The sequence below is a fragment of the Drosophila ananassae genome, chromosome XL (genome assembly GCF_017639315.1).
Source record: "Drosophila ananassae strain 14024-0371.13 chromosome XL, ASM1763931v2, whole genome shotgun sequence".
NCBI classification, from domain to species: Eukaryota; Metazoa; Arthropoda; class Insecta; order Diptera; family Drosophilidae; genus Drosophila; species Drosophila ananassae.
The window spans coordinates 7,089,849-7,112,736 of NC_057931.1; the positions used below are offsets into that span (position 1 = coordinate 7,089,849).

A 22,888-nucleotide genomic window follows, 5' to 3' on the forward strand; every position below is an offset into this window, starting at 1 on the left:
GAATTTAAGGATTTACATTTCTATTGCCTAGTTTTTAGAACAAAAAAATAAATATTTAAACTCTACAGAATATAAAATGTTAAATTTAAATGGTTGTCCTTTAAAATTAACCTGCATTAAGGTCTTCATTTATCGATTTGGTTTGAAAAAATATCAGCTTATTTTGTGGCGAAAAGGGTCACCCGAAAAAAAAAAGTGTCCTGTAACTCAATTTGTGCTACCAGTTTGCAAAAACTGCAGAAATTGTGCCTTTAAGAGAAGCCATCTCTGCTTTTTTTTTATTCGCCATCCTTCTCCATACCACATACACGCACACACACACACACTCACACACACACGTATATAGAAAAGCCATTTTGAGAAAGAAATCAAATTAAGTGCCAGGGGCAGCCATTTTGAGCATACGCTATATCAAATTATGGGCCCAGGGAGAAACAGAGACAGAGACAGAGAGAGTGGAGAGCGAGAAAGAGATGGGGGAGAGAGAGAGAGATGGGTATGGGGGAGTGACCAAGAAATGCATATCCCTTTTACCGTTAAACGGTCAACAGTCCGGTTCATGCAAGCGAATGCTCATTCGCCGTTTAAATTTTTAATTGAAATTACAAATTGATGTCAGCCATCCACTTCCCCTTAAAAAAAAAGCGAACAGGCCCACAAAAAAGAATGCAGAGTGGAGGAATAAAGCGAAAAGAAGAAAGGGAGGAAGTGGAGGGTGGAGTGGCATAAAAAATATACAGAATCACACATGGGTTTGCTTTTTGTCACTGGCCGGCCACTTGAAAAGGTAAACGGAACAAGATCAGCCGCCATTGCCATGGCCAGCTCAGCCGGATCCGGAATATGGAATACGGAATCCGAAATACGGATTCCGGCAACAGTCGTAGTGACTACCGAGAGCGATTTTACACGGGGGGAGAAAAGGAGGACCCCAGAAGCCCTGAAAAGTATGCTAAAAAATGCTGATTAAGGAGTATTGGGTGTTTATAGTTAACTTTTTAGTTTATATCTTAAATATTTTATGCTTAAATTACATATAAATTATTTTTTATAGGTCCCCTTTATTTTTCTCAGTGGCTTCACAGCTGCAGCGACGCTTTTTGTTGTTGTTGAGGTCGGAGTCGCATTTAATACCGACACGCCTCGTTCATTATTAACAGCTGACGCTGATGGTGCCCACAGTGCGACAGAGAAAGAGACGGCAATAATATGGGGGACAGAGGGGGCAGAGAGAGACAGAGCAAGGCTGGCCGACAACGTCATCGCATTGACAGTTATTAAAGCGAATGAACGGGAAAAAGGACGAGAGATGGTCGCAAAAAAGGATATATGATATAAGATATTAAAAAAAAATTAATTTTTTATTAAATATTTATTTTTTTCACGTAAAAACAATATTTAAAGATATGTTAAATTATTTTCTATGATTTAATAATTAAAAATCTTGAACTAGGGACCCTATCGATAGGAAATATTCTTTATTTTTGTTTAAAAAAAATGAATAAATAAAATTTGAAATATTTTTTGTGGCAAGCAAAATTCTGAATGTTTTTCTTGCCACACTGGGCCATATTTTTGAAAGACACACACTCCCCCATACACACACACACACAGAAAGAAAGGCATTTACATATGTGTGTAATAAATATGCAGGATGGACGCGGCATAAAAAGGTGGGGAGGGGAGCGGGGGGTGGTGTGGCAGGACTAAGAGTGGGCCGAAGCTGGACACACACACACAGCGTGAAATGCCAATTTAAATTTTTACAAGCCACGAAAAAGGACCAACGAGACATGGCATCGATTGAATGCGAAAAATCTGCAAAATTTTCCAACATTTTCGGGTTAAGGTCCGGAGCACAACAACACCAAAAAAAATATCCAGAAAATGAGGAGCGGAAAAGGACACTCACTAGCTGGTATTTATTATCCTTTTTAAATCGCTGGGCTTAGATTTTTTTTGTCTGGCACCTGTTGACTTTTCTTTTCAATTTCTTTGGATTTATCCTTAACCCAGAATCTGGAGCAGGAGCAGGAGCAGGAGCTGGAGCAGGATCAGGCGACTATAGGCTCTCAGGACTGTTTTGTTTAACACCTTCACGTGATTCCGGCATTTATTAAATTGCTTCGTACTTTGTTGCCATTTCCGTTCCGTTGCACGACAAAAGCCAAACATGCGACGTGACGAATGCGACTTCCAGGGTCACGGGGGCGGTGGCAACTAACGGGGGGTTGGGTTTTAGGGGGTACCACACACACACACACACACACACACACCCAGCCAGCAAGGCAGGCACAATAACAATAATGAGGTGTATTTACAAATGCATATCCCACTTTCCACGTTTTTTTTTTCCAACAGCACGGCGATGAATATTTAAATTCCCCCACAAATGTAACCTAAACAAGTTTTTATTTCTTTGCGGGACTTACACATTTATTTAAGGATTTTTTGTTAACTAAAGGATAGAGAGGGGACTTGGAAAAGATACTTAAAATATTAAATAGTAGTGGGGGCTACAGGTATTGCGAGAGTATGCTAGGGTTCAGAAATTGCGAGAAAATATCAATTCTACTTTGCTAGCTTTTAGGATAAAGGATGTACTACTTCACCATTATTATTATATAATATTAAATGTTATTTTTTATACTTAATTAATAATTTATTTAATTAAAAATCTTTTATTCAATCTGTAAAAACTATTATTCCAAACATTTGTAAAGAAACTTGAAAGAAAGATGGAAATTCAGCCTCAAAAAGGGGTTTTCTTTCTACCAAATATTAATTAAATCTATTATATAATAATTGCAGTAAAACTTTCAGTATTTATTACAGATACAACCCCTAAATTTCAATACAAATTATTAGATAATTGTGGAAGGAACTCTCCATCTGAACGATGCATTGTTTTCTCGCGCCGTGTAGCTGCCTCTCATGAAGGACGAGGTATAATCCTTCAACCTGCTGCCCCCCTCCGCCACTGCCCCCTTCCTCAGCACCCTACCTTACTCCATCCCATCCCCTCTTTCCATCTTCATCAGAGTCTCTGGCGACACAAATTTGTCTTTTAAATTATGCGCATCTCTGGCCTGGGAAAAAGGCACTACCCTAAGGGGTGAGAGGAGGTGGCGGAGGTGTGCAGGACTAAGGGGGCGGGGGCACCCAACACGTCCTGGGACAACGGCGCGTTTTAAAATGCGACGCATGACTTTCATTTCACGTTGTTTACTTCGCATGCGGTCGCGTGATTTTCATACAGGGGCGTCGTCTCAGATCGCCTGCAGAGGGGTAGAGGGGCAGAGGGGCAGAGGGGGTTGTCCTGGCTGATGTCCTGGAGAGGCCAAAGGGAGGGAGAGGGCAGGGGGCAGAAGGCAAGGTAGATGAGGCCGCGGCACGGTGCGGCACGTGTCGACAGTTGGAAATGGGTTTTTAAGGCGCCGCAACGTATGCTACAGTTTCTTTGGCTACAACTTTTGTTTCAATTACGATTACCTGTTACCCGAGCAGGCCCCTTATCCTGCCTCCTGCCTCAGCATCCTGCACTGCATTTGCATGGATTGTCACGCTCCGGACTTCCAGGCTTTCCCTGCTTCCCCTGCTACCCCTGCTCCTTGCTCATCCGTTATCCTTTATCCTTGCCAAGGAACGAAAAACACACCTCTCAGTCCAATAAGTTTGTTGATGTATTTTGATGATTATCTGTGTTGCTAATACGTGGCCAGTGTTGGTAAGTGCCACGAAGGGGAGTCCTTAGACTTGATTAATATAAGAGAAGAGTATGCCGAGAGGGTGAGATCCTAGAGTATCCTGGATACTTTTTTAGGCAGAGGGGTGCATTTTTAAGCAAATAATTTCAGACTTGATTGTTGGTCTTAATGTATTTAATGGTTGAAGGAGAAATGGATACTTTCTTCCCAGAATCGTAAAACAATTTGAAAATTATTACAGAAAATAATCCTTGATTCTCTCAGTTGTGGGATAAAAGCCATTTCCCAGAAAAACAAACATGAAAAGGAGCCCCCGAAAATAAAGTGCCAGAAATTGCAACTAACTTTTGGTTCGTTATCTGTCAGATGGATGTGGGTGTATGTATCTGTGAGATACTGGCCTGGGCCAGACGAAGGCTTAAATACCTATGGGTGAGAATATGAAATCGCATACTTTCGGTAAATGGGGTGGCAACCCTGAAATTGGATACTATTTCAGGGGGCTTTTTCCAAAATCTGGACAGTCTTCATTTAAGTTACCAATTGCCACCGAAAATGCCAGAGACCTGAAATAATTCTTTGTCATAATTTTTGGGGGAGGACATTGTCGGGTTACGAGGGGGTAACCCTAACCACAACCCTACCCCTACTCCTTAGTGTGTGTGTGTGTGTGTGCACGTGGCATATTATAGAACTAAATGCCGGCGGAGCCATTTGACTCCGATTTCGGTCTGTGGCCAAGTGAAATTTATATGGCCAGACATAATGAACTTGAGGCACTAGCACGTACACCCCCTGCCCCTTCCTCGTTGCCCCTGCCACTAGGCCCCCACCCCCACCCCTTTTGGCGACGACGCCTGTGTGCAAGTTTGGTAACATTTCACTTTGGCCCAAAGTGCAGTTTGGCTGGTTGACTGCTTGGTTTGTTTGGTCCTTTAGGCATTTGGTCCTGTTTTTCGGGGGAGGAAAGGGCTCTTGCCAGAGGAGGAAGGATAAGGGGTGTCCTCAAAGGATCTATGTGTGTGTGGGGGTGTGAATTCTGTTGCCAATGCATTTGGTGATATAGAAACTAAACTGCGCTGGGAGGCTTCCCATCACTTTGTGTCCCAGCTCTATGTCTGTCTCTTTCTGTCTTTGTACCACCTGTCTCTCTCTCTCTGTCGGTGGCTACCTTTTTCCCTTAACTATCCTTTTCTTTCGGGGAAAACAGCATGAAAATCATATTATAAATAAATTATGCAATTATAATTACACAAGAAAACTACTTGGGGCGAAAACAACTTACACAGCGAAAGAGACCGACAGATAGCGAGTGAAAGAGAGAGAGAGAGAGGGAGAGATAGTGTCGGATGGAGACAGCTAGACACATGGACACTCAACGCCAGGAGCTGGAAGCTGGTCCTGTGAGTTCCGACTGGGGGGCTAGAAATCCTCAAAGTTGTCATGCCGGGCGCGTGAAAGCTACACAATTTGCCGCCCCCTTTTTTTTGCCCCACCCCTTATCCCTCCCTCACACCCCACATCCTTCATCCTGTTGTGTCCTGAACGTATGTGTGTGTGTGAGAGAGTCCTGGGCACACAAATAGCACAAGTACAGGAAAATAATTACATTTTACGTGTTCCTATTAATCTTGCTGAGTTTTTAGTTTCAGTTTTAGTTTTTCCCACTAATTCACTTCACAGACACACACACTGGCACACACATCCTTTACCCGCAAGGACCTTTCTTCACTCCTTCTCGAATTCAATTTTCTTGGTCGAGCTTGCTTTTTAGTCTCGTTTTCCACTCCAGCTCCATGAAATACTTTGGCAGTCCAGTGACAAACAGCTCCGAAGTGGGCGAGTCCTTGCCACAAAAACTGGCAGGGAAGTAGCCCGAAGCCCGAAGACCGAAGGGGGGGGTGGCGCTATTATGCTAATCAAAGTGAAATTTATTCCATATTATATTAATTAACCAATGCCTAGACTTGAAATTAAAATATCGCAGTGGCTGCCAGTCTCAGAGATCGGGAAAGGGGAAGAGAAAGGATTGCTGGCTATTTTCAGCTATCGACTTTAATGGGTTTCCGGAAAAGTCGCACACAAGTCCGAAATAAGTGGCAAGCGGGGCAAGGGCGAAAGGCCAACCCTGGGGGGGCGTGGCATTGGCTACGGGCGGAGGCCGTTGTGTGTGTGTGTGTGTGTGTGTCAGTGGCCATGATGTTGCATGCAACTAATTATGCTTTTTACCATTCGGTGGTTTGCTCTTTTGCCACTTAGCAACAACATAAGCCGCTTAACCCACTAAAGCCGCAGAATACACGAGCAGCCACACATACACACGCATATGTATTTATTGTATATGTGAGTGTGTGTGTACAAACAAATACACACAAACTAGCACAGTTGCAGGAGGAAACACACACGCAAATCTCATTAAAGTTGCGAACATGTTTCAAAATTAATTTCAGTAACTCTCCACTTGACTGTGGGCGCTCCTCCCCCTTTCGTTCCTCGGCGCCCCTCTATCTGTATCACTACATCTCTCCCTTTATCCTTTTTAACCCTTTCGTGATGGGGCAACAGGACCCACGGCAACCGCAGTTCGAATGCGGCGCTCGCAGGATAATCGCGTCACTCGAAAGTTTCGCTAAAACGGAAGCAGCAGCAGATGAAATTGGATTGCAATTGGGGGGAATCTCACATACTGGGTTGGGGGAGGGGGGAGTTGAGAGGTAAAAGGATATTTGCAAATCCCTCAACTGGCAGGATAAATATCCAAAACCCAAAACCTATGAAAATTTCCATTTTCAAATGCTTTAAAGTTTAAAAAGGCGAACAAAAATATTTAATATCGCCACAACACAGATGGGAGAGAAGTGACCGCTGCAGATCCTCTGATCCTTGACATAAACTCCAGCCGAGTGGTGACCTCGATGGCCGCAAAATGCTTTTGCCTCGCCCCTTTCACCCGCGCCTCCACCCGCCCCTCGTCCTTTTTAGATTCCATTACCAGGACATCGCAGGGACATCTCTGGGAACATTCCGAATGACATGTGGTAGCTGTAGAGTGGATGCGGTGACCTCCAAGGTGCTGCCAGGATATGCACCAGGCACTGCCTGGTTCAGGATGCAGGACAGCCAGATCCTGCCGCCATGAGCCAGCAGCCAGGACCCACCAGCAGGGCGAACTTCACTTAATGTCAACTTAATTGCATTGTTTCAGCCACAAATTACAAAACGAGTTTTGCAAAAGGCAGCAAACATGTCGTCACTGGCTGCAGTAACCAGCTGCTCCTGCTCCTGCTCCTGCTGCTTCTTCGACCGCTGCTGCTGCTCCTACTACTGTCCAGGATCCTGCTGTTCCTGCTACTCCTTCCGACCCGCCCACTGATCCGCCTCATAGCTATTTTTACACAAAAAGAAAATGGTGCTTGATTTAAGCTGTTGGTTTTTGGCTTTTGAAAGGGATATAATTGTATCCTTTAGATTATAGATTATCCTTCAGATCCTTTATATCCTGTCTATCCTAATATCCTCTATAAAAATCTCCTTGCTACCAGTTTGTAGTGGTTATTCCTAATAATATTTGTTTCTAAAGTAACTTCTACCTTATCACTTACCTTTGTTTATGAAGTCCTTCCACCCAATCCTCTGCTTTTTCTCTCAGTGCATCTGGAACAATGGCTGCTCGTGTGTGTGTGTGTTCCTGTGATGGTGTGTCGGTGGGTGGTGTCCTGGATGCCAGCACCTGTAAAAGAATCAATTGTGTGTGACCAAATTAAGTTCACTGACTCACCCAAAGGGTGGTGGTGGTGGTGGGAGCGGAGTGTCCTGGTGTCTGGTGTTGGGAGGAGGGGGCGGGGGCGGGGCAGCACGCTGCCATTGTCAAGTGGAAGCCAAATGGGGATTCATTTGAATAGAGTGGCAGCCAGAGGGGCAAAAAAGGGGCCAAAAGGACACCCGCCAGTGCGGAATTCACCTCGCAGAAGGACCAAGGACCAAGGAGTGGAGTGTGGCAAGGGCGGGGGCGGGGGCGGGGGTAACCGTGTAAATGGAGAATGTAACCAAATTGAAAACAGAACAGAGCATCACTTTGAATGCACTTTCCCCGGGGGGGGCTGTGCCAGAGAAAGGGGGAGAAGAAGGGCAGAGGCAAAAAGGAGCGCCGCCGGGCCGTGCGGCAAGGCTGGAGAGTTGCAAAGTAGGGTCCTGCATCCTTTCGGCACCGAAACGAACGCTAATTGAAACTGCACTTTGCAGCAATATCGATCACAAAATAATTACTGATCAATCAGCTGGCAAAAAGCATTCTCCGTAGGTCGCACCACCGGGCGTATACTTAATATCAAGCATACGCCTAGTTGCACAAAAAGGCAGCTACAATGTGTGGGCCTTGCTCTGCTCTCTCTCTCTCTATCTCTCTCTCTCTCTCTCTGTATCCTAGCTGGCTAAAGTTCAGGTCGTCCTCGGTGTGCAGATGTGACAAAGGCATCTGCCTTTTGTTTGCCTGGCGCGCCCTTGGCTTGCTCATCTCCGGTTGCCCCTTCCCCCAAGGCTACTACTCCCTTATCCTTGCCACCCCCTCTCTGCTTGTGTGAGTGTGTGTGTGCCTAAGTGTGTGTGCCTAAGTGTGTGTGCCAGCTGAAGCATTCAAATAATTAAACTCATCAAGCCGACTTCTTCAGCGCCCGCTCCGTTTAGTCTAATCTTCTTTGTTTTCTTTTTATTACAGCACCGAGTCCTAGGCTTTTCCGCCTTCTTATCCTCCTCCATATGCACTGCAAGAAAATATATAATTTTTATAAATATTTTGTAATGATATTTGATACAAAAATTAATTGAAATCTTAAAGATTTCTGCAAAAGAACTAATATAATATCATATTCATATTCTCTTTTTTTTTTAGATTTTCTTTCAGTGTATACCGCATCCGGAAAGTACACACACATGCCCATGGACTGAGCACGCATAATCCTTGATCTTTTGTTAGTTGTTTGCTCAACTTCTGGCCCTCCCCCGCTCCCCCTCTCCTCGTCCCTTTCTATTTCTCCGGTTTGTTTGAGAGCCCAGCAACTCCCCTCCCCCCTGAGCGCCGCCACTGCCTGCCCCTTTTCTAAATTATTAATTAAAGTATTTAACAAATATGCTAAAGTTTGCCATGGCTCATGAGTCTGTCGCAGGGTGTCCTTTTTTGCCTGGCTTCTGCTACTGCCTCTGCCTTTGCCTTTGCCTTTGGCCGCATCCCTAATCCTGGACACGCCCACCTTTTTGTGTGTGGGCGAGCGGAGTTCATTCTGCCGAGTTAATAATGTGGCCAGAACAGTAGAATCCTGCCAAGGATATGGGCTACACTTTACATGGGTGTGTATGTGTGTGTTGACATTGCATCTTTTTGATGTTCCCTTGCCGCATCAAAGGCGACTCACAAAATAGTTGACATTTCCCTTCGCCTTGATCCTTTTCGTTTTCCTGGAAAATTCCTTGTCTCTCAACTGCCATTCCCATTTTCATTCATTCACCGACAAAACAAAAAAAAATTAAAGGAGAAGCAGAACCAAAACCCAGTGCTGTAAAATACCTAAGTAAATGGTAGCTAGCTAGAAGTCCTTTGACACCAAGCGCCAGGATAAAGGAATCACTCACAATTGTCTCGCTTTTTCCCCCAGAATACCTATATTTTCAATTTATTTTGGTATTTAAAACCAAAAACGGAGCACAAAACGACAAATATTTCGTTAAGGACTGTATATTTTTGAATTTCTGATGAATTTTTAGCCAAAATCTATAGCAAATATTTTGCCAGGCTCACAAGGAATTCATTTATTTATCAATTAAGCAGACAAGTCTGTGACACAAGAATGTATTCTTTCCGTTTGCCGAGTCCTGCCGCAGAGATATGAAAGAAATACAAAATATTTCGAAATGAAACAAAAAATTAATTCGAAAGGAGCTTCCGTTCCGTGCTTATGCATTTCCATCAAGGACATAATTCCCGGCCACATTTCTATTCGAAGGCTATTGTTCGCGATATTTAAGAGGATAGTGTCGTTCTGGAAATGAAAAGATTGTGTCCCGTTTCCCGTGTCCTTCGACCTGTTGGCTTAATGCACATCCTTTGACTTTATTCGCCTTGGCGGGGGATTTTTTCCGTTCCACCAGCCTCTGGCCTGGAGTTAGCGGGGCGGTGAGGTGGCAAGGACTCTGCTTTCTTCCGACGGCGCAAATCCTGCGACTACGTTTAACCGCTGCCACGCACATTTACGTAAGCTGATTACGTCCTTGTTCCACTCGGATCTGCCCACTTATAGCGTTATAGTCCCTCCCTCTGAGGAGTCACCCACTCCTCCTTCTTAACTTTTCCTTTAGCTTTATATAGTGACCATTAGTCCTGCTCCTGGTTCTTGAGCTTTTCTTTGAAAAACAGAAGCAGCCAATCGATTTCATTTTGTGTTCAATAACTAACTAATAATAAGGGAGGTCCTCATTACTTGTATATAGATTATTATAAATTAATTTCTTTCATGTAATATACACATTTGTTTCCACTATTTCTTTGTTTTAAAGATTGAATAATAATATTTTTAAGAAAAGGTAATATTAGCGGGCATTGAGTGATATCGATCAAGGTTATCGGCCAGTGCTACCACAATACTTTAAAAAGAAAAATGGCGGACATCAGAGATGACATTATTTTTCTAGCCTTTGTTATGCTAAATGACCAACACTGTTCGATAAGTGATATCGATTAACGATACATCAATGTTATCGAACAGTGCTACCACACACTTCGAAAACGAAAATTGCGGACAGAGATGACTTTTCTAGCCATTTTTGCTCAAATTTTTATTCGATCCGAAATCGGACGAAAATTATATAGCATCAAGAAAAAGAACAGATCCACAAATCGTTTCAAATACTCCGTTAAAGAATCGGAAGAAAATTGGCAGATATATAGCTATCGATATGGGCCGTAAACGAAAATCCAGCCTTTTGAAGGGGACCCCCTTCGAAAATATGAAAAATGGCGAAACAATATTTTCTTCCAGGATTTTGATGCAGAATGACGGAAAATCGATCCACAAATCGTTTAAGGTATTCCGTTTTAGAATCAGATGAGAATTGGCTGAGATATAGCTATGGGAAGGGGCCAAGTACACAAATCCCGCATTTTGAAGGGGACCCCCTTCGAAAATATGAAAAATTGCAAAAAAATATTTTCTTCCAAGATTTTGATGCAGAAGTGCTGGAAATCGATTCACAAATCATAAAACGTATTTTGTTTTAGAATCGGGTAAGAATTGGCTGAAATATAGGTATGGGAAGGGGCCAAGTACACAAATCCCGCATTTTGAAGGGGACCCCCTTCGAAAATATGAAAAATTGCAAAAAAATATTTTCTTCCAGGATTTTGATAGAGAATTGCTGGAAATCGATCCACAAATCGTTTGAGGTATTTCGTTTTGGAATCGGATGAGAATTGGCTGTGATATAGCTTTCGATGTGGGCCGTGAGCGAAAATCCAGCATTTTCAAGGGGATAGCCCAAATATCTTTTGAATTTAAAATAAATCTTGTTCGAAGGACAGAAAACCTAATGCTCTCCTTATATTCTCGATACAGTACTGGGTGTTAATCGCAATCGAGCAAACGAGTTGTATGAATACCTTTCTGCAAGCCCCAAGCCATAATGACCCAAGCAAGTATTGTTAAGAAATTTTGCCAAGTTACCAATTGTATTCCCGAATCGAAGTACTCAGGCATTATGGCCACTGAAGCGTGGGAGAAACGGGGCTGAGGGAGCAGGAGGAACAGGGGGAGCTAGTTGTGCCACCCAAGGAAGTTAAGCCCCGAAATGCATACATAAAAATCATCCTAGATGGTGTGGCTGTGGATGTCTTGGCCAGAGCGTTGACACACATGCATGCCAAATGAGTTTGGGGCTTGAGGAGGAGGGTTTGTCTGAATTTGCCAAAAGATTTGGCCCTAAACCCCCACTCCCTGCCCTCCCTGCCCTGCCTGACTGCCTCTCTACCTCTGAGTTGCTGCAGCTGCACTGGATTTAAGTGAAATGCTGGGGCTCGTGCCTCAGTAACCGAACTGCTACAGCTACTGCTACTGCTACTGCAACTTGCTACTGCAACTGCCGGCGGCAATGCCTCAGACTTGTGCCTTGTGCTTCAGCTGCTTGCTGGTTTCTGCCTTCGTGCATCTATCCCTGCACCTGCAGTTAAATATTCAAATTTATACAAAGCATCTTCAGGTGCTCGTTGAGCAGTTGTGTGTTGCCTGTTTACCAACTACAAACTATGTGTCAACAGCGGCTCAGGCCGAGACAGATGAAGAAAGCATCCTGTGCTGCAGCTTCTGCTGCTGCTGCATTATTTATCTTCAACACAAGCTGGGCGGACAAAGGGGGCGTGGTACTCACCTGAACAGGTCGAGGCTGTTTTGGGGGCTGCTCTCCATTTTCTGCATTTCAATTACAGACTTGCAGGCATCCTCGTCCTCGTCTTCGTCCTCGTCCTCTTCATCCGCATCTTCATCCTCGCCTTCCATCATCGTCCTTGTCGTCCTTCCAGTCATCAGTATGCGTTGCTGCACCAAGAGCTGTTTTCTAGCCTAGACCTGACACCCAGCCAAAAAAAAAAAACATAAAAAAAATAATAGAAACAAAAAATGCAGGCAAGAAGTGCCAAAAGTCAAAGTCCCCGCAGCAGTTTCGATACGGAATATTAAAATGGAACAACAAAGCTTTGTTTGCTGAAAAAAACCAAAAAAAGAAAGGCTCTGACTTAATCAAATAACAATAGAAACTGCATAGCCATAATTTTTGCAAAAATAGTTCAGTTAATTGAGATTCTGGTCTGTTACTTGAATACTATTTCATTCGAAAAGATTTCATGAAATTTCTAATATTTTTTCAACGATTCTTTTAAAATTTAAACTTTAAAACTCATATACCATTTAAAATAAAGTATAATAGGTTTAAACTTTACCTTTGCTACTTTACCTTTTAAACTCTGTTTTCTGAAAACATTTCAAATCTATTTCGAAAAGCCATCCTGAAAATTCTGAAATAAAGAAACCCCACCAGCACTTTCCATTTTGAAATAAAAAGACTTTGATATTTTTTCACATTTAGTTTTCATATTCATTTATTTATTTTTAATTAATTCATTAGTTTTTATTTATTCTTAGACCCTTGATATCCTCAGAAGTTGTGTTGTGTGTGTGGTTTTCTTATTCTTTTGTTTTGGTTTATTTTTATAGCTTTTCGCATTTTTTGTTTTCTTTCTTTATATATATATTTTGTATATATATACTTTTTAATATAGTTCAACTTAATACGCTTAAAATATTCTCGTTTCGCGCTGAAATTATTACATATATGGTATATCATTATCATTATTGCAATAATTATCGTAATCGTTATGTCATTTTTTTACTGTTTTTTTCATTTTATTTTGTTTTTCTTGCTGTTGGTAATATAATGCCATATATAATTGTTCATTTACCGTTAGATATATATTTATATATATATATGCATATGCCTAGGGGATCTAGGTGATGAATGGGATTTTGGGTTATCGGTTATCGTTTTGCTTCAGCCATTATGGATGGGCGTGGCGTGGCGTGGAGTGGCGGGGCAGGGCAGGACAGTAGGTGTTATCGGAGCAGACACGCCCACTTACCAACTGCCACCCACCCCTCAACCCTTTTACACCCCACAACGCTCCACCCCCGACTGTCCTTCGTCCTCCACTAAGCTTACACAGACAAAAAAAAAATGTTAGGCTTCTCGCTTTCGATTTCTCGTTATCGTTATCGATTTTGGTTTTTTTTTGTTTAGGTTTTAGTTTGAATTTTCCCTACAATATTTTGCCTCGGTTTATTTACTATTTTGTGAATTACATAGTTCGATATACTACAGATTCTTGGGGGCGAGGCGGCCCACTGCTATTTTGTCTAATAAATATAATTTTTGTTCATTATTTTTTTTTATATTTTAAGTATTTCAACTCTTGCTGCCTCTTGGTTGGTTTATTTTCCATTTACCATTTACCATTTACCATTTACCTTGTGTTTTTGTTTAGTTGTTTATTATATCTCATAAATTCTTGTTGTTGCTAAATTTTGTTGTTTGCTTTGCTGTTCGAGTGCTTTTCTGTATTTTTGTATTTCTAGTATTTAGTATTTTGTATCTTGTATCTTGTATATTGTATCTGTAAGTGTTTAATGTCTGTTTCTGTTTGTGTGTTCGAGTGTGGTTCTGTTCCAGTGGCTTAGCTTGTGGTATTTATTCTGTCTGTGGTGTGCAAAACGTTTAAATGTTAATTTATCTCAATTGTTTCCCTGTTTCTTTATTTGCTAAATATTCCATCATCCTTTCCCAACACGATGCTCCTCCTTTATCGACTATACCATTAGCTGTTTAGACGTTTTCGAAGATGAAGTTGGTGTAGCTCTAACATAAATACACTAAAATACTAGCTTTCATCCAGTTATGTACATATAAATATTTCTTGCTGCTTGCTCTTCTTAATTTCATTTGGTTTCTTTAGGTTTTTAATCCATTTCAAGCCATTTTCATAGTATGCTCTAGTTTATAATATTAATTTTTAGTGTGCCATTTATTTATTTTATTTTTATTTTATTTTATTTTTTTTTTTTTGCTTTTGAAGCAGTTTCATTTTGTTTTTTTTTTTATTTTTGTATTCATTTTTGCCAAATCTAATAGGTAACTGACTCCTGCTCTTTTTCGAATTGTTTTGGTTTGCCAATCAACGAAACGGAAACGGAAACGAATCAAAAACCAGATGGGAGAAATTCGAGCGGAAAGTACAGTGGTACCCCGCACACATCGTACATCGTACATCTACATAGCACTAATCGTACACATATACACTCATATATCCATATATATTTATGCATATTATCCAATAGTTTGTCTCGTTTATTTTACATCTAGTTAGGCGCGACAACGATGAAGAAAAAAAAGCACAAAAAAATGTCTGTATTATTATTATTAAATTGTTTAATTTTAATTTTAGTTTTTAGGTTTTTTTTTTTTGTCCGTATCATATATAATATCTATGTAGATTACGATGCATGGTGCTATATACGATATAACACTAGTTTACCTTGATTAGCCTTAGTATATACACAGATATTCCGCACTCGCCTCTCATATTTTGATATAACGCTTCATCTCACACGGACACCCTCTCGTAAGCGGACACTCATACGGACACTCGCTTGCTCTAAGCTGCGTTCTACTTGGCTGGCTGGCTGGCTCGTATTTTTTGTTTAGTATTTTCTTATTTTCAGTATTTTTCATTGAGTTCAGTATTAACTTGCTCCTCCATTTTATAGCCCGATCGATCGCTTTTTTTTTGGCCTCGTTTTTCTTGTGGTCTGGTCTTGGGTTGGTAATTTTTATAAAATTTCGTTTTCTTGCTTTTTGTTCGCAACTAATTCAGCAATCTTTTTGTTTTCCTTTTCACTACGTTTTTTGTTTGTTTTTAGCATTTGTTGGCTTAACTTCTAGGAGGCAAGGAAACACAAGGATACACCCACTTACACTTCTTCCCAACTATAGGACCTACAATTATAGTTGTGGCAATAAATTCGATAAGCACCAATTCATGGAAAACAATTGAAATTCGAGAGCTGTAGCAAAAATGTATTTTGTCATTTAGGATTTTGTTGTGCGACAAGCGAAGCGAATTGATAATTTTTCTCAAATAATTCGACTTAAATTGGCATCTCTAATTAGTCTGGAAACGATTTTCTCGATAGAACCCCTCGATATCGATATGTCAATCGATATATCCCAATCTCAATCTAGTTTGCTGGCAATGGCGATTTCAATTGGACGGAAACAATTTTGTTAATTCGAGTTTCAAGGTTTCCCAGCTGAAATCATATCATCTATTCGGTTTCCGCTCCATTTTTTCCACAATTTCTGTTTCGTTTTCCGATTGTTTGTGTTTTTTTTTCGGTTTTTAATACTGGTTTTTTTATTGTGTATTTTTTTTCAGTTAAGCTTTATTTGAGAGTGAGTTTTGGGGGCCGCATTGAGCTTGGGGGTTGTGTCGAAAAAGCAGACATACAAATAATAACAAAACATTTCACAATTCTTCACAATACAATAATAGCATTAATACGTATCATTAAAATTAATTCGATTTAATACGACTCTTCGATATATATCGTTTTTTTTTTTTTTTATCGTCTGGTTACTGGTTACTGGTTACCCTTGCCTCGGCCACGAACAATAGTTATGAATAAATTAATTAATTAAGTAGGACAAAAAACTTAAACTTATCTATCAGGACATTACAGCTATAGGTTTCTCTCTATAAATATGTGTGTGTGTTTTGTCAATTAATGTTTCTTGTATATATGTATATATATATATTTATTTATATCCATTTATATAATGTAATAAAAAAAAAACACTTTTTGCCTAGCAGCTAGATTTTTGTTCCGTTTTTAATTTAATAATTAGGTTAATCCTTCTCTTCTTAATTCTGTTAATTGTTTTCCTTAATTTTCTTTATTTTTTTTTTGCAGAATGAATTTTTTCGAAGCTGACACTGTGCAAAGCAAATGAGAGAAAGCTTTCGCTAAGCAAAAATCTCCCACAACCCCAGAACTGGTTGTTTAGTGTAACTTGTATGTGTGTGTTTTGGTCTCGGAGCCGTCCCTCCCCCGCCTCTGCCTCTGCCTCTGCCTCGTATATGTACACTCATCGGTGGATCCTTCAGGATCGGCTCCTCAAGAGGGTCAGTTCGTCAGTTCGTCAGTCGCCAGTCGCCAGTCGCCAGTCGCCAGTCGCCAGTTGTTTGTGTTTTTTTGTTTAAAACTATGCCAGTCTCAAAAAGCTCGAGTACCACGAAAAAAAGATACATCCCTCAGATCGTCCCCCCTTTGCCTAATGGTCTCCCCCTCCCCCCTAGGTAGCCCCTGCCCCCCCCCTTATTGTGGTGAGTATGCATGTACATATGTCGGTAAGTATGGTATTATGCTCCATATGACTACTACACTATGCTATCCATTATATTCTGTATATCTATAACTGTTGTATCCGTGCGGTTGTATCTGTATCTGTATCTGTATCCTTAGCCGACGACACACACACACACACATATACACGTACATGCAGCTACATGGGATTATGTTGGCATGTCACTTCCTCCTTCCACCATCCTCCTTCGTCCTTTCTTCACTATCCTTCTATATTCTCTAGTAGCTAACAATAAAAAAAAAATATTATGTATACGTGTATATATATAATGTTCCTTGACATCAAAAAACTGGTTCGATAACATAGATTTATGCACTATATATATATATATATACGAGTATATATATATACCTATATGTATGTATAAATATAAATAATTATGTCTCCGGTTCTTCGGTTTCACTTTTCACTTCCTCACATGACATTTATAGTTGGGGGCTCTCGCCTCGCAGGCTCCTTCTTCCGAGCGAGCTAACAGTCGGAGGAGTCGGACGAGTCGGCGGATCTTCGCCGTCGGCGAGAATTGGGCACTCCCGCCGCACCGCCGGTGGCGCCCTTCTTCTTCACGAACTTGATGTTGTAGGGATCCTCCGCCAGCTCCGGATACAGGGCCACGTCGTGGATGTACTCACCCTCGTAGTTGTTGGCGTAGCTCTGCTTCAGGATCTCGTCGCTCTCCTGCTGGCTCCACTCCAGGGCGGTGGTGAGGCCGCTGCGCAGCGCCTCCTTCTCGCGGTGCCACGCCTTCCGCACAGCCGTCAGCTTGGCGTGGTGCATCAGGCGCTGCTGCTCCTTGGCCACGGTGGTGCCGTACCGCAGGTTGATGATCGCGTGCGCCCCATGGATCTTTACGTCCAGGTAGTTGCCGCCCGACGAGGCGCCGCCCGAGGACGAGGAGGAGGAGGACGAGCCACTGGAACCAGACTGACTGCCCGAGCCGCTCACCGGACTCTCGCGGGTGATCTCGTGGAAGGTGGTGTTCACCTGGCCCTGGAGCCGCTTCAGCTGCTGCCGGTCCTCGGTGGCGCGCCAGGCGTCCTCCTTCACGAAGAAGAACGAGTCCTGCTGGGCGTTGTGCACCACGAACGTGAAGGGCAGCAGCTTGGACCGATTGAAGACACTCGTGTAGACGTCCCGGTAGATGGCATTGGCCGCTGGCACACTGGACACGATCGCCTGGCCGTCGGCGGTGCGGGACACCACAATGCCCTTGCCGAACGGCGGTTCCGTGTCCGAGCCAATAGATCGCGGCGATGGGTCCATTACGTCGCACTTGAGCGCCGACCTGGGTGGCGCCGACAGCTGCTCGAAGTCGGACATCCGGCGGATGTTGAGGTGTGCCAGGAAGCCGCTCTCCACCGCCATGGTGGGTATGTTGTCGAAGGGACGTCGCAGGTTCAGAGCCACGGGGTTGGAGGGTGGACGGCCCCACAGAGCCGGCGGCTGCCACAGATTCCTGGCCAGCTGGGGCACCAGGTTGCCCACGTTGTAGCCCAGCGTCTTCATCCAGGCGGCAAAGTCCTCCGGGTAGTGCCGCTCGTGGCCCACGTTGATGGGATCGTTGCCGTTGAACCGGTAGAGATGGAGGCGCGTCGGGGTGATGATCCGCTCCGCCACGCGCTGCCAGTCGGGCGACATCCACTGGCCGATCAGCGGGTCGTAGACCCGACCATCGCCCATGTGCACCAGGGTGGTCACCTGGTCGAGGATGCCGCCGCAGAAGTCGATGGGCAGATACAGGTACGGGTTGGAGTCGTAGACGATGTGGCCGAAGGGCGAGCGCATGATCTCGCGGATGCCCTCGCCGTACTGGTTGAAGAGCATCAGGGGCGTGCCGCTCTGGTCGGTGGCCACGTAGTACTTGTGCCGGTACACCTGCGCGTAGATGAGATGACCCACGTCGTCGTAGGTCAGGGACATCAGCTTCCCGTCCCGCGGCGAGTAGATCTGGCTGACCTCGTAGGGGCGCTGCTGGTTGGTGTAGAAGAACTGGGTCACGTTGCCGAAGTTGTCCTTCCGGGTGGTCAGGCGCTTCAGATGGTCGTAGTAGTACCTCACGTCGAAGCGACCCCGCTTGGAGGCCCTCACCAGCAGACCCTGGGTGTTGTAGTGGAAGCGCTCCTCCCGGGCGTTCTGGGCCACCAGGCCGCGGGCATCGTACTTGTACTGCCCCTCGCCGAACTTCACGATCCGGTCCTGGGCGTTGTACTCCATGGGGATGGTGTTGCCGCGGTAGGTGAGGGAGAGCAGGTTGCCGTTGTCGTCGTACCGGAAGCCCCACGGCTCCTGGGCCTCCACGCCCACCAGCTGCCCGTCACAGTCCCAGGTGTAGTTCTTCACGTTCGTGTAGCTGTTCACCGCCATGTTCCTCGTGTAGGTCCTCGTCTGCGATATCCGGCCGTGCACGCCGTAGGAGAACTCCATGCGGAACACCTCCAGCCGGTGGATGGCCAGCGCCATGCGCTGTGTCTGGAAGCGACCGTCCACGGTCCGGGTGAAGCTGGCGGTGCCGTCGTGCAGCTGCGTCTGGTTCTGGGCCGGCTGCGAGAACCGGAACTGGCCGATCAGGCTGGGCCGTCCGGTCCGCGGATCGTAGGCGAAGGCCTGCGACGGCAGGCTCTGACCGCCGATCCTGCCCTGCAGGGCCACCACCCGCAGCTGGGAGTCGTACTCGTAGCTGAACTTGGCGTTGCTCAGGCCCGTCTTGGCCACGTAGTCGATCCGCTCCTCGGACAGCAGTCCGGCGGAGTACTCGAAGTCCCAGCGGTACTCCAGCTCCCGCTCCGTGTGCGACACGGTGCTCGGCATTCCGGTGGCCTCGTTGTACTGGAACTCGCTGCGTCCGTCCCCGTGGACCACCTCTGTCAGCTGGCCGGCGGCATTATAACGATACACGATCCGGGCTCCGTCTCCGGGCAAGATGGTCTGGAGCAGGGCTCCGGCATGGCTGTAGTGCTGCAGGTAGGCCCGGGTGCTGCCCGGCGGGGTGTAGGTGCACCGGATGAACCCGATGGAGGTCTGCATGCTGAAGCTGTGCCGCGTGCCCGAGGGCAGGACCACGTGCCTCAGACCGCCGGCGTCGTCGTACTGCAGGACGAACTTCCGCTGGCTGGCCAGCCCGATTTCGGAGACCAGGTTCCAGTCGTTGTAGACGAAGGAGACGATGCCGTCCTGCTGCGAGGTGATCTCCGAGAGGAGGCCGTGCCGGTCGTAGCTGTACTTGAGCTCGGCGGGGCCCCAGGCCCAGCCCTCGACCCGGTTGAAGCGGTCGTAGGTGATGTTGACCGGATAGCCGTTGGTGGGGTAGTAGCTCTTGGGCAGGCCGGACTGGTCGTAGGCCACGATAAGGATGGGGGTGCGGCGGGCGTCATAGAAGGTCTCCCGGTTGGTGAACTGGTCGAACTCCACGCCGATCACCCGCGACTGGTTCACCCAGATCTCCCGGTTGAGGGTCTGCTGCGGGTTCCTCACATCGCCCACCAGACTGTAGACGGAGTACATGGAGTTGGTCAGGCCCTCGCCCATGGTGACGCTCTGGTGCGACCACATGGCCAGCATCTCGGCCTCGACGGGCAGAGCGGCCTCCAGCAGGGGGTGGCGGGCAACTGCGGATGATTCCACCACCACGCCGTTGTCGCCGTGGATCACTAGGGTGTTGTTGGCCTTCAGCTCGGCGTCGGCATGGGCCTGGCCACGCTTCAGGAAGGTGGAACGGACGCCGCCCAGGACGAGCAGCTCGTTGGCCTCGCCGGAGATGCGCTCCCGCGAGAACAAGGACTCCACGGAGGCGTGGACGTAGACGGTCAGGCCCTGACTGTCCGCCAGCTGTGAGGTGATCCTTACGATCTCGCCGCTCGGCAGAATCATGCCGGTCACCCGTCCGAACTCGTCGTACTGGTAGATGTACGTCTCGCCGCCGGAGGACCGGGAGTTGAGCAGCCCGGTGTTGCTGTCGTAGTCCAGCTCGATCTCCTGGCGACCCTTCTCGCTCAGCTTGGTCATGATGCCGATGCCGTTGATCTGGATCTCGGACTTGTGGTCCTGCGTGTTCTCGATGGAGCTGACCACGTTGCTGTAGTCGCGCAGGAACTGGATCTTGTTGCCGGAGGCGTCCGTCACCGTCGACAGTCGTCCGAAGCTGGTGTTCTTCGAGTAGAGGAAGGAGTAGCGGGTCTTGCCGGAGGTCAGGTCCTTGGTGGCCACATGCTGGCCGTATCGGTTGAAGACGTAGATCTCGCTGGACGGCGGGAACGGAATGTGGAACTCGCCGTTCTCGTCGTGCGACGGCAGGTAGTGTTCCAATGCCAGGACATGCAGGGATCCTGCGGGAGAGAAAAGAAAATAAAGGGGGGTTTAGCCTGTAAAGAAGTCGATAAAGCCGAAGGACATTCCCCGGAGTGTGCACCTGGAGCTTATCAAGTGATTTCGCTCCTTATGGCCGCACTTTTTTGTTGGCTTTTGATTACACCCCGGGCTCTGGGCTCTGGGCTCTGGGCCGTAAAAAAAGTTGCAGCCAAGGACCCCCTCCGCCCACTATACTAGTCCTAGTGCCCGGATAATTGACTCATTTAGTCCCTGCTCCTTGTTCCTTGTTGGCTGCTTCTTGGACTCAATTCCTTTTAACTGGTCATCAAATTTATTCGCACTTCCTTTATGGCCCCAGTCGCTCTTAATCTGAATCTGCATCTGCATCTGAATCTGAATTCGAGGAGGAGGAGTTCCGCCACTGCCACTGTCCATTTTCGGGGTTTGTTGATCATTTGCTTAAGCTAAACGCCAAGTTCCTGCAGCTGTTTGTTTTTACTGCTCGGCAGTGGGCCATCCTCCCTCCTGCAGAGTCCTTGCAGGACTCCCTACTCCCTGTTCCCTGCTCCCTGCTCCGTGCTACTGAATGAATCACTGCAAATGCACAAATACAAAATGGTGTGGGCATGTTTTCCGGGCGACTGTCTTAAGTATTTTTGTGCAATTTGCTTCAGCACCTCCCAGGACGCGTCCACGTCCACGTCCAGAGACAGGACCAGAGCCATAGCTAGAGACAGAACCAGAACCAGAGAAGCGTTTCATTTTAGTTAGTGTTGAAAATCGCTTTGGATTTGCATAAATTTGCTTGCCTTCCGTCTCACTTGCCGGTTTCTCATCCCCAGGATGGCTTTGCATTCCAAACAAGCAATGGGAAAGGGATGGACTGGGATGGATGGTCTACGGACTGGGCACTCTGGGAGGACTGGGAATGATGACAACGTTTTGTCTAAGAAACTAAGTGGGCCAGGAATGGATCTCAAGAGCACATTAACTTTACATCGTTGCTGGCAAGCTGGAAACTACGACAAGAAGTGCCGCACACGAAACTTCTCCGCAGAAGAACTACAACCAAAAATGGTATATACTTTTTATGATAAATAACCACGTCCGGGGAGTTTATTATTTTTCTTGTTTGCAGTAAGGTTTTTGGAGAGAAGAAGTGTGATGGAAGAACTGGGGGATCTACTAGGAGGGTAGGAAGTATGTATGTCCCCTTGTCCTTTAGAAGTCTCTTTGTAGAGAAACTCCATAGTTTTAAGAAGAATATGACTTATCCCTCAAGTATCTGATGAAGTAAAAGATAGGATATCTTCAAAGATACTATGAAGTATGCCCTATGACCTTGTTAGTCTACAATTATCATCTGGAAACACTACTCCAGAGCCTCCCACTCCCCCAGTTCCCCAAAATCCAACCCCATAAACATCAATTCCTCGCAATTATTGTATGCAACAATTCACCGCTGATTGCGAATTATGTGCCAGTCGGTCTCCCCGACTCACATATCACAATAAAAATATTAAATACATTGTGGGTTATTCTTATTGCTTTTCCTGCTCCTGGCTCCTGGCTCCAGCTCCCGCCTTTGCCTTTTCTGGGATTCGGTATTGCTGTTTTGGCTGTTTGGCTTGCGGTGCGGGCAGTGTTGATTTGATTGCGTTACAGTTCATTTACCCTAGGACCTAGGACCTGGGTCCTGCGACTGGGACATGGGACACACAGGACGAGGGATGCTGCCATCCCGGAGACACATGACCGAACGAACGCCCACATTTCTCTGCAGCTGGAGCGTAAGCCATTATGGTCTCATTTTAGAGGAGCATTTTGGTTTCGGGGTTTCGCCGATACACTGAGCAAACTGCCCA

The 22,888-nt window shown here is 45.5% G+C and overlaps 1 protein-coding gene across 4 annotated transcripts in view; it reads right to left on the reverse strand.

Moving 5' to 3' along the window:
• Nucleotides 1–13,125: 13,125 nt before the first annotated feature.
• The window catches only part of LOC6502149 (teneurin-a), a 210,452-nt gene continuing 200,689 nt past the window's right edge, over nt 13,126–22,888 (reverse strand). For all 4 annotated transcript variants that reach the window (XM_014904464.3, XM_044717075.1, XM_001966084.4 and 1 more), the window contains one exon: nt 13,126–21,040. In XM_014904464.3, the coding sequence (XP_014759950.2) occupies nt 17,190–21,040 (3,851 nt within the window). In that variant the 3' untranslated portion in view covers nt 13,126–17,189. The remainder of the gene's footprint in view (nt 21,041–22,888) is intronic.